At 52.4% G+C, this 12,058-nt stretch overlaps 1 protein-coding gene across 4 annotated transcripts in view; it reads left to right on the forward strand.

Annotated features, from left to right (window-relative positions):
• The first annotated feature begins 629 nt into the window (after positions 1–629).
• Positions 630–12,058, forward strand: part of MEGF6 (multiple EGF like domains 6) — a 109,341-nt gene continuing 97,912 nt past the window's right edge. For 3 of the 4 annotated variants that reach the window (XM_064470505.1, XM_064470508.1, XM_064470507.1), the window contains exons 1-3: positions 630–1,624; positions 4,234–4,368; positions 8,766–8,875. In XM_064470505.1, coding sequence (XP_064326575.1) covers positions 1,539–1,624; positions 4,234–4,368; positions 8,766–8,875 — 331 coding nt within the window. In that variant the 5' untranslated portion in view covers positions 630–1,538. The remainder of the gene's footprint in view (positions 1,625–4,233; positions 4,369–8,765; positions 8,876–12,058) is intronic. The other variant, XM_064470509.1, reaches the window with a different exon arrangement.

Here is a 12,058-nt window from a genome sequence, read left to right on the forward strand (position 1 = left end):
TTTCACGCAGGAGAGTTTTAGCGCAGCATCCCTGCTCCGCTCCCTTCTTCCCCATCCTACTGCATTGGCTACCGTGTGCCCATCCGCCCTGGAAGGAGGGCAGGAGGCGGCTCAGCCCTCTGTAAGGCCTCGCTGTCGCTGCCCAGACTGGCAATAACAGCCGGTGATACTCGTGGCAGCTTTTTGAAAGAGGAAAGTCGGCCGTGAACCACCTGAGAACCGGGCTTGGGCCCTTCTCCCTGTGTTCTCGTTTCACCGGGGCCAGTGGACCGTCACCCAGGTCAGCAAAACCCTTATCAATGCCTCTTCTTGTGCCGTTTCCCTACGCAGCAGGGAGTTCGGTGGGAAAAGGCAGATAGCAGTTTAATCTTGTTCCCCAAGCCCCTCTTTGCCCAGCGTGTCCCCCGCCGCCCCGGGAGCTGGTCGTTCACCAGCGCCCCAGCAGCGAGCGCGGGTCGGATGCGTCCCTGCCCGTTTCACGTGCGCAGCAGAATTTCCTTGGGAAGTGATCAATTTTGTTATCTGTTAGAGTGCATAGGAAAGATTAGCTGGGGGTGGGTGGGTGGTGTGTTTTTAGAGCTGCTGGGAAAGTAGTTCTGGGTGGCGTGTACGGAGTTGGCCTTGGGTAGTGCAAAAGAGCTGTCTTTCGAGAAACAACCCCGAATCATTTCTGCTACTGTTCTGCTGGTTTCCCCCCCCTCCTCTCGTCGGGGTTGGACACAGCTGGTGGGAGGGATTTCTGACTGTCAGCAAGAAAAGAAGCAAGAGAGCATGTGAGGGAAAGGTGCTAGACCTGGGAAAGGCAGGAGGGAAGTTTTGTTACTCCCCTGGACCGCGGGGTGGCCGCTCTTAGTGCGTGCGTGTGCGGGAGCGACTGGATCCTGCCTCCGGAGGGGGGGGGGCTGTAGCAGGAGGATGGCTTCAGCTCTGCGGAGGGGGTAAACGAGCGCCCTGCCTGCTTTCGGACAAGCCCTCTGGGAGGGGGACTTCTCGGTGCGCAGGAGAGCACCCCTCCTTTTTCCCTTCCCTTGCCGAGTGATGATTTCTGCATTGCTTGCGAAGGGGATCATGACTCCAAATCAGCTAAACCCACATGGGGCTCCACCGCTGGGCAGAACCCCTGCCTTGTGAGCCACCAGGTCCGTGGGCTTTGTCAAGAAGCAAACGCCAGAAGAAAAAGTTGCTTTGGTACATTTCGCTGCAAGCAAAGGAGCATAAGAAGCTAGGTTTGGCTTTGGGAAAAACCCAGCGACCATCTGCACCACGATCATCTCCCAAAGACTGAAGAAACTTGCTGAACTGACCCCGTATGTATGGGAGGAAGCATCTAGGAGCGGTAAATCTGCTCTCCCTGTGCAAGAATTCCCCGGTGCTCCAGCAGCGCTGTCCTTCGCAAGAGAGAGACGCACCGGGGAGCGGGAGGTAGCCGGGAGGGCTCTCCCCGAGGAACAGGAACTTGCAAGTCGTGCTCGAGAAGGCGGCGAGGTTTTCTGGGCACCCACTGGAAGCACCTTGGGGGGGAGAGAGGAGCTGTTGCAATGGAGTTGCATGCGGTGGCACTGTCATTCATCCTTACGTTGCGAGTGTCTTCCCTGGCTTCTGGGAGCAAGCTTCAGCCCCATATGTAAGTAGCAAGAGAAGAGCACTGGGGTGTTTTTTCAGGGCAGGGAACTGTAAAGGAGAAGCTAAATACAGTATTTTAAAATTAGAGGTGAAGGGGGGAGCGGGGAGGGGGAGGGGGAGGGAGGGCTGCCACATTTCTTTATCTAGTACCAGATGTACATAAAGGTGAATAGAAATTGGAAAATCTGGGTAGTCTGCTGGCGGGAGGTCGCTCACGGTTCTTAACTGAGATGTTGCTATTGTGTGAGCGCGAGAGATGATTGTTGTGTAAATAGTTTGACCTTTCTTCACAGAGCTGCTATTTTTATTGCGTTTCACGTCTCTCTTGCTGCGTGTTTCTTTCCCCCTTTTGCGGTTACTCTAGCAGCACACGGCCCGTTCTTTTTAATTACATTTTACAGTTACAGTTTGGTGTTAAGCGTTTGGCTTCTTTGGAAAACTTCCTTGCAAATTTGGTCTCCTGCCAGAAGATGATCTCTCGGTGCAGGGGGATCGCTCTAATGCTTTTTGTAAACGAACCCAGTGTTGCGTGGTGTGCTAACTCCAAGCTGCTCTCCCTGACGTGTCTAACTTTTCGATTGAAAAGGGGTCCTTTTCAGCACATAAAGGTTTTGCAGGAAGATGCCTTTTCTCCCTACGTCAGAGACCTCCTGCTCCTGCCTTGAAAAGTACTTTTAGGACTTCTTGGACGAGGCGCTAGAGATGAGATGCGTGCCAAGGTGTCGGAGAAAATAAAACGCCAGCGCCCGGGCAGCGCGGTCCCTTCCCGGGGGGCGTTGCTGACGATGCCCGCTGCGCACAGAGCCGCTGTTTGGGGCACACAAGAACCTTTCTTCCCCGTAATAAATGACACCAAAACGGTGCTGCTGCCAACCTTGTTCTCGCGGCTCCTTTCAGCTCTTTTTTCGGAGGTGCAGCCGGCGCGGAGGTGAGGCGCCTGCGGGCTAGCGGCGGAGGAGGGCCGGGGGTGGGGAAATACCACTCTCTGCATCGACTCGCAGGTCTCTGTGCGCGGAGACGCTCACGAAATAAAACAGCTTCCCTGGCAGCCACCATTAGCGCTGGGGTCTGTTGTATTGGTGAAGTGATGTGTGCGGGGCTTTGCAAGCCAAAGAGCTCGGCGGTGGCCACATGTGGGGATGACGAGAGGAGGTTTTAGAGCCAAGCCAGAGGGGGAAGGAAACATGCCATTAATCCCAAAGGCATTGCCAGGCTCGCTGTAACAGCGGTGTAATTGAACGTCCTGGAGCAGTCAGATGCCAGCTGCAATCTCTATGCTTCACCACGTCCGAATTATTTAGTTTAACTTCTTTTATAGAAAGTATTTTTGTGAAAACTCTTGGTCCCTTTTGAAGAATTGGAAGCAACAGAAGCAGCCCCAAATAATGAATGGCTTGTAAGTTATTAAGTCAGGGACAAACGTTCCCCTTTTCACTTAAACTACTTCACTTTCACTTAAAACTACTGACTCACATTTGGTGAAAAGAGAATTAGGATTAGAAAAGGAATAAAGCTCAAATGGTGTTTTCCTTATTTTCTTACTCACTGAATAATTCTATATATTCACTTTATTTACTGGAAGTAGTCTCATAGCCCTTAGCTCTGAACAGTGAGAAAGCATCTAAGCCAGCAAACTGAGCTCTGATTTGAAGCAGCGTTAATAAAATGTTGTATCATTTCTAGTGGCAGAATAGTTTTGTTCCCCAAACAGACGGAAGATGCAGAGATCGTTGGTGTTTGCGATTACCGTAGTCAGGAGAACAGTCCCCAGGTGCAAAGAAGGCGTACGTGGTCTTCGTGAACTGAGCGCGGACAGAACGGGCAAACGTAGGAATTACTGTGCTACCGTGTCGTGTAGGCTGCTGCTTCCCTTCTGATCCACCTTCTCTGTTTTAAGGCTAAAAATTAGCCTTAATGTATCGGTGGAAAAGTAACCGCTGCATTTTCCAAGTGGGCTGTAGAGCGTCCCAGGACCTAGAGGTACGAAACGCCAGCGGCTTCCCGATCTCACTGACGCTTGTCCTGTTGCGGTGCTATAAAACCGTATGGCATTAGATTTCTGTAACCGCGTCCGAGCCTCCTCGTGGGCTGCAGGTCTGGCGGTTCGAGGAGGGGGTCGAGGACGGAGCAGGCTTCTCGCCTCTGCCACCGACTTGCGGCGCGGCGTTTCTCAACGCGCCCTCTCTCTGCCTGGCAATTCTCCATCTATAAATACCGGATTGCAACGGTCACCTTGCGCTTCTCCAATGTTTAACCGAGTCTCAAAGGCCTAATGATGCGCTTCTGAGCAACGCAGATGATATTATTGTACTGTATGTTTTGCTGGTGCCGGTGCCACGCTGTTATCACGCTATCTGTTCGCAAGAGCGTTAAATCCAGGAGTTCTGGGGAGAGGTGGGCAGGGTGCACTTGACAGCTGCTTGTGGCTGGCTGACCTGGCAGATTTCTTTTCCCTGCACTGATTTAATTAAACGAGGAGGCAAATACTGTATATTGCATAAGATCTTCCTGCTCTTTCAGTAAGGAGATGAAGTTGCCCCTAGCTGGCGCCCGCTTAAGCGGTGGACAGCAGCGTGCAGACCCCCGTACACCTCTGTTTCTCTGTGCCAGGCCAAACGTCTGCACGGAGCAGGAGCTGGCGATTGTGGGGTACCGGCAGCCGTGCGTCCAGGCCTTTACCCGCACCGTCAAAGCGTGGAAGCAGGACTGCGGAGGACAGCGGTGGTGCACGGGCTACGAGCGGAGGTACGTGTTCTTCCTTCGGGCTTGGTTTGCTCCTTGCGTGATGGAAATGGATTCCTTCTCACCACCGGCAGCGGGGACGTGAGCTGGCTGCTCGCCCGAGCCCGCTCGGGGCGCGGGAGGGGAGGGCTGGGGGCAGCCGCACGTGCGCCCGTCCTGCTGCCCGGGCTGCGGTCTGGCACCGCAACCCGCCTCCGTAGCTGCTTGGGACCCTCCGCGGGGTCTCGGTGACCAGGCAAGAGCGGCTGAGGCTCTCCTCGAGCTCCTGCAGCTCTCCGGGGAGGGAGTACGTGGCCTTCAGCTGCCTGGCGTTAGGGTTAACTCCGCATTCATTTAGGGGTCGATGGAAACAGAGAGCTACCTGCAGGGAGAGATGTGGCTCTGAAACCCCAAATTAGCTGTGAAGAGTAGAGCTATTTTATTAGATATCTTGCTCGGCTAAAACCAGGAGGCTGAGATCTGTAAGCACTCTGTACGTCCAGCTGGAGGGGTTTCTGGCCCTGCCCGGCATCCCTGTTGATGCTAAGAGCTTTTAAGCTGTTAAGGAATTCCCAAAGAGAAGATATATTGCTTTTGTTCTGAAGAAGCTTTGTTGTCATGGTTAGCTGTTTCCAGTCTTCTGACCATGTATTACATCTGTTTCCTATGATCGTGCCGTGTTAAATGCAATGACGTAATCACGCCACGTGCGTTATTCCTGTATCTTTAGATGTCTCAGCTTCAAAGCAGAGGCATCTCGGTGCCTCTGTATTTTTACAGAGCTGGAGGCGGTAGCTGGGTCCAAGTGAGGTTTATTGTGCATGGTCTGAACAAAACAAAGAAAAAGCGGCCGTCGTGCAAGCGATGCTCGGTGAGGACAGGCGACCGCCGTGGGGGTTTGCAGGCTTTGCTGCCGGTTCCTCGGCTTCCTTTCGCACCGTGGCAGGACCGTGCTCAGGCCCACATCAGAAGAGCGTGCAGCCCAGCGGAGTTAGGCTTGGCGTGCAAGAAAGGAGTCTGAATGCACTCGGACTGGAAAATCGATGCAGTTGTTCAGCTAATCATGGTATCCCTTGAGTCGCCAACTGGCCTTTACTGGGAGCTGGGAAACCAAGCAAGGAGGGGTTGCAGAGGGAGGGCTCTGAACATGTGCAACAGTGCAGGTAATGAACTCTTCTTACCTATGCAGCAGCCAAACTGCAACGTGCCCAATCTTCTGTGCTCCACCTGCTTTTCCGGCCTCATTAGGCAGTTACAAGCCTCTACAAAATAATAATGGTGGTAGTGGTTTCAAAGCAGCATCCTGGACTCCAGACAGCTTTTAAGTCTTGACTTTAGGAATTCCTCCTAACCCAGTAATTGCCAGTAATTATCTTGGTGATGATATCTGTGTAGTGGTAATAAAGGAGCGAACAGAGTCCGTCTTTTGACTGTGTTTTAAGAGAGGACTTTGAAATGATAGGTGCCCCGTCTGCTTCTACTTCAAAGGCTGCGAACTCTTCAGACCCAGCTCTCCCTCTAGTTCGTCAGTGTATGTTTTTGACATTGTAAATCAAGGAACTGACATGAAAAAAACTTTCTGACATGCTTCATTATAAGGATCAGAACAGCCTAGTGCTAAAACTCTGGTCCTGATGAAAAGACGGAGGTGAAACCTAGAGGTGCTCTGAGGGATTTCACCCAGGGAATTTTAAAGGCAAATACAGTAAAAGGACTATCAGCAAAACTTTCCTCAGACAAGATTTTGTCCCATATCCCCTCACTCTAAACTTCTTTTGGGAGCCCCCATCACAGCAAGCTTTTACCAGGAGATGGACGACCCCCTGCCGAGCTCCCTTGCGCTCAGCGGCGGAGGGCAGCGGAGCGCGCCGTTACGGCACTGCCGGGGATGCTGCGCAGCCTCCGCCTCGCCCGCCGCAGCTGCTCCGGTCGGACCCGGCTCCGGCAACGCGGGCTCAGGGAGCACGCTGAACGGCTCCGGGATCTGACACGCAGAGGGCTGCCCTGAAAGTGGCCTCGGTGCCTTTGAGTTCATGGACACGACTAGGAAAATCCAGCATCTGCTGTTCCCTTCCCCGGTGCGCCGTTCGGCGCTGCTGCCTTGCCCACCTGCCCAGCTGCCTGCACGAGTCGCTGATGTGCAGGGTTCGTCATCGTTCGCTGATTTCCTACAGTTCCCAGGCACGCTTGGGGTGCTGCAGATACTGCTGCGGTCCCATCGCTTTGCCTGAGCCGTACATGCAGTTTAGGGGAGGTGGGCAGAGGAGGGAGGGTGGGCTGGGGCAGGCCGGGGGGCAGCCGAGGGGGTGGTTGTCTGCTGAGTTTGTGCATTCCAAAACCAGTAGCATTTGTTTTTATAAGACTTATATCTGTGCCTAGAGTACTGGATTGCAACATTTCCTAAAAATCAGAACGAGCCCTGCTCCGCCGCCCCGGGGCGCGGGCCCTGCAGAGGAACGGAGCATCCTCCGGGCTGCGCTTCCCCTTGCTCCTGGTGACGCGATGGTTTTGCTACTGGTTGTGCAACTTCCCCGAATTAGGTAACAGCGGAAGGTAGCTTTGCTCAGCCCTCAGCAGTGAGACTTGGAGGAGTGACGGCGCTGTCCCAGAGGGGCTGGAGGTGGGTTTTCCAGCAGCAGGGGTTTTAAGCCTGGGTTCCATTAGTTCTGGCTCATTCAACATTTTCTGTGCCAGGGACTCCTTAAAACATAAAAGAAAACAGAAACATTGAAGATAAAGTATCTCCTATGTGGTTCTTTCCAATCTGCAGTATCCAGATGTTCACAGGCAACTGAGGCTCTCAAAATATTTGCATCTCCTTGAGAACCCGCTTGGGCTGCCTTAAGGATCTGAAGTGCCCAACAGAGCCCACCGAGGCTGGTGGAGATGAGATTGTTCCGGGCTGCGAGGGCCAGAAAAGAGCCCGGGATTAGTCCTGAGCTGCCCCACGTTACTATTTTTGGGATACCTTTTCCTCGTCGTTGCTGGCCGTACGCAGGGCAGGTGGCAGAGGCTGCTCGCTGCCGTGCGGCGTTTCTCGCTGCGGATGAAAAGGGCGGCGTTTCCCAGCGCGGCCGGCGCTCGCTGCGTTCGCACCGTCCCGCGCCCGTGGTGTGCTCCTGCGCTCCCCGAGGCGCTGCCCGCTGCCTTAGAGCCCCCGGCTGGGCGGGAGCTCGCCGTTCCAAGAGGATCCAGATGGATCCGCGCCTGATTTCTAGCTGTGCTGGTGCCTGAGTGGCTGTAAATTGCTTTCTCAGCTGCTTCTGGAACACGAGTATTTCCTTCATAATTTGTTAACAGCTCATACAAAAAAAATTGGTATCTGCTTTTATTTTTCTCAGCTGTGCTTCCATATGCTGGTTGGCACAGAAGAGTAGCCGAAGGTTTCCTTCACGGGAATTAATGGTTCACCGTTGTTATGTTGTTTTTTTGTAGAAACATTCAGACAAAATCAAACAACCAGGCTGAGTTAGGGTAAATATTTTCAGTGGACATGTACAACGCATCTGCTGCGCCAAATATTTGTTGTTGTTGTTTGTCTGATTTGCTTTGGTGGGGTAGTTTCATGTTCTGCCAAAGGAGCTTTTTAAAAATCGGCTTCAAAAGTTTTATCTGCGTTTCAATTTTCATGTACACACAGCATCAAATTTCCGGGGAAAAAAAGTGTCGCTTTTATTTATTTATGCTTCAGATCAATCCCTGCTTTACCACCCCAGCTCCTACGCCAGAAGGCAACTGGTAGGAGCTGTTAAAGGGACCTTTGGCTCCTACCCGGGCGCAGCGTCTGGGCTGGGCTTCAGCTTCTTCTGGAAGGTGGGGGAGAGGCGGTCACGCGCGCGCGCGGCCGGTGCGGTGCTGGCGGCAGCGCTGGGCTCGGCGATGCGGGGTCGAGGGCTGTTGCGGGGCTCCGCGGAAGGAGGGTCACGGGGCGAAAGCCCTTCCCGTCAGGGAATCGGTTCTGCCGGCCCTCACCTGTCGCAGCCTCGCTTGATGTCCCCGTCGGGATTCTGATGACTCTTTTAGCTCGCCAGCCCCTTAGAGACACCGGCTCGTGCTCACTAAAGCTGGACCGAAATACCTGTAAATGTTCAGAACAACACTTCCTTTGTTAACAAGTGGTTTAAGAAAGGATGGAAACAGTCGCTTAGAGCTGTGAAATAGTTTAGAGAAGGAGAAAAAAGCCAGGGGTGTTGTGAGGACCTGGGCGCTCCAGTCTCTCGTGTTCCCAATTAAAGTAAATTAAGGAGTATTTTCTTAGCATCAGCGGTCATTGCTAGACAAGGTGGAAAAAAATGTCAACACACTTGAAAACCAAATTCCTCATTTTATTACATCCGTAGAGTTACAACTTCTGTTCCCTGCGGTTTCCTCGCTCTGCAGGAATTAACGTTGTCCGGGTGGTGTCTTGGTTTGTGTTTCAGAACTGTGTATTACACGGGCTACAGGCAGGTGTACAAGGTGAAATACCAGACCGCGTACAGGTGTTGCCCGGGATGGTCCCAGCTCGGAGGCGACGCCGGCTGCCTCTACCGTAAGTATCGCGCTGTTCGGGTGAGGTTCTTCATTTGGCCCTGTCGGTGTTGGGTTTTTGGCCTGAGAGTGCTCGTTTCAAGCCCTGTGCCTGCAGTAAATGTTATAAAATTGTCTTTAAAAAAGAACTGGGTTTTTTATTATTTGTTTCTGGGGTTTCTTATTATTATTTATTGTAACTGTCCATCAGAAGGATTTTTCTCTGGCTTCCCAGGAAGCGCTGAGTGTTGCTTTCCCTTTTTGGAGAATTTTCTCATCGCAGCATGGAAGGGTTTTCAGGTCATGTTCATTTATCCAGTTGCCAAATGCTGCTGAACGTTGAAAACCGAGCCCAAACTGGTGTTTCAAAGGGTGCTGTTGGCAGAAGTTGTGGAAAGCGCTAAGCCCTGAGTAGACTTTTCATTACAAATCCCGGCCGTTGCTGTCTGTGCGACTGAACGTGCCGGTGGCTAATCTGCCGGCTAGTTGGTCTTACTCAGCATTCCTGAGAGCGGCTTCCTTGGAAGAGGCGGCCTTTGACGGATAACACCCAGGCTGAGAGACTGGGCTTCAAGGCTCACTGAGCTGGAGGTAGCGCAGCCAGAGGTTAGAGATCTCTGCGGTCCTGCCCTTCGTCTGCTCCCCCCTTTCGCCAACGGGTCAGCGCTGGGGTTCGGGACTGGTGGGATCCAGCAAGGGATGCCGCAGCATCAGCCTCGGAGGAGGGACCAAGCTGCCAGCGGGGGTGAGGTGATGGCACTCATACGGTTTGAAACGGAGACCCAGAACTTGAGACTTTTGGATGCCGTGGCTGGCTTCCCTCCTCTTTTCTGTTTGCTCTGGTGTAATTCTTCGCAAAACAGGCGCGTAGTGTCTCCTTCCCAGCTGCGGTATGTATTCAGACTGGCGCCTGAGTCAGGCTAGGGGTGTGCAAATATTAGTATATAAGATGATTTTATGCTATTATTGCAGAAGACAGAGGCGACATTATCCTTGCAGGCCCCATATTCCCACCTCCCCTTCCAGGCTGCGCTGCTTGACTTGGGAGGCAGATGCCGCGCAGCTCCCGGCTCCTTCCCCTCAACGCTGCAGCCGCATCCAGCTGGGGAAATATTTAACTTTAAACTTTGCTTTTCAGCTGTTGAAAGCAAAGTAAAATCTTCTCTTGAATCAAACAGAGGCTTATCTGAGCATGTGTGTAGAAATAAATGTCACCATCAAGGCAGAATCGCACACGCTCCCTGTGATATATTATTAATTCTTTGCCTAGCTGCATAACGGAGCTCTGATCTTATCTGAATTGGGCTTTGGAGGTGCACTCCTACCCTCACCATAGAAAAGCAGCTTTCGTTTTAAGTAATAGGCAGGAGAACCAACAAAGCATTTGGGATCTGACCTGCCTTGCCACTGAGGGAATGAAAGCTCGCCGTGTCCAACTCCATTGTAAAAAGCGATTTTGATTGTAATTGACCCACAATATAAGAAAATGTCTCCCACAGCTAGTCGTCTTTTGTTCTGTGAAGAGGCTGCGTGTACCTTCCGTGTGCTTTGATGCTTGAAGCAAAGGTTTTTTTAAAAAAAAAAAAGAAAAGAGAGAAAAAAAAGGTGTGTCTGGCAACCAATCTTTATTCTTCCTGTTCAAAAGCCTGCAACGCAGGAGAGCAGCCCCACTGTGCCGGAGGAAGCTCCATGGGTTCCCAATAACCCACGGTCAGCGAGCAGATAACAGCCTCGGATGAACTCACAAAAGTGCGTTCTGTAATGATTTTTCCTGCCGAGGAAGTGAGTAATTCCATCCAGGAAGGAAGCAGAGAAAAGGAAGTAAAGCTGCTCAGGGCATGCTCTTAACTCATCATCCTCATCATCGGGACCAGCACTCAGAGGCTGGGCAGTGGCCTTCACCGGGCTGCTCCTGCAGAGTCCGTCTGGAATAAAAAAGGAGAGGGAGGTCCAGCATTTTAGGAGGCGAAATCCTTGGCCTCTTATTAATCTCAGACTTGCTGCCAGTGTGGCGGGCGAGCCGTTGGTGTTTATTTTCTTGGCACGTGTACGTCAGTAGTTCCTGTTGCTCTCTTTTAAATGGTTCTTGTTTACTTGTTTTCTGTGTATTATTCCCAAGAGTAGCAAAGCCAGCAGACGTTTTGCAGCTGGAGCGTAAGCTGAAGAACAGGTTACAAAGTCCTTGCTTTTCACTTGTTTCCGTCCGTTAACCCTCGCATTTTAAAGTGAGAATGAGGGTGACACAATCAGTTACGTGGCGTTTTGGCAGGGAGGACCCGAACGTGCCAGCCGAGGCCGGCGGTGCGCCCCGTGCCTCGGCACCGCTTAGCTGCGGATCCGCTCCCACCTCCGCTCTGGGGGCCGCCGAGCCGTCCCAGCGCTGCCGGCCAGCTCTCTCTGCGCTTGGCTAACCCCGGGCGCTCGAAGCATCCTAAATAATATTCCTCCGATGGGCAGCTTGTGTGTTCTTTGTCTCTTTTAACAGCTCCTAGGGACAGCCAGCCCTGGCGCGCTCCGCAAAAGCAGAACGGCGCCAACTCCAAAAATTCAGCAGAAATTGCTGCCAAGCTGCCGGTGGGGTTTTGACCCTTGGTCGGTGAGCAACTCGGGCGAGATATATGTGCTGCTCCAGGGAGGGACATGGCTTGCTTAACACTGATACGGTATCAAAACTGCGTCACTAGGAACGTTGGCGTGGCAGGAGGGAGAAACTAGGGTGCAAGAGCATCCCTGCCGTGCTAGTGTGGAACGGGCGCTTGTGGCAGGGAGCGTTCCCAGAGTCAGAGGTTGCCCTGATCGTACCTGGCGTAAGCTCACAAGGAAGCGTGTGTTGGGTTTCCAAGTGCCTTCCTGGAGCTCACGTTCTAAGATCTGTATTTGTTTTGATATTTAAATCTTTTTGATACTCTTGTGATGCTGAGAATATGAATGTTCCACCTTCTGTGTTACACATTCACCAGGAGATGTGTCTGTTTCTGATGCGTGGGGCTCTGCCTGCGTTCAGCCGTTCAGATCTGGTCGAATACCATTAAGTTTAAGCCAGTGACTGTGCTGTAAGCTTGAGTTTCTTGGATTGAAGAAAAGGGTATTCGTACACCTTAAGTGCAACTTGCACATCAGGGAGCTCGTCCCTGTGGGTTTTTTGCGGGGCAGGAAACTCAAGTTACGTCGCTCTGAATCATCCTCTGACTCCCCTGAGGCAGCA

Source organism: Phalacrocorax carbo, chromosome 20, assembly GCF_963921805.1.
Source record: "Phalacrocorax carbo chromosome 20, bPhaCar2.1, whole genome shotgun sequence".
Lineage (NCBI taxonomy): Eukaryota > Metazoa > Chordata > Aves > Suliformes > Phalacrocoracidae > Phalacrocorax > Phalacrocorax carbo.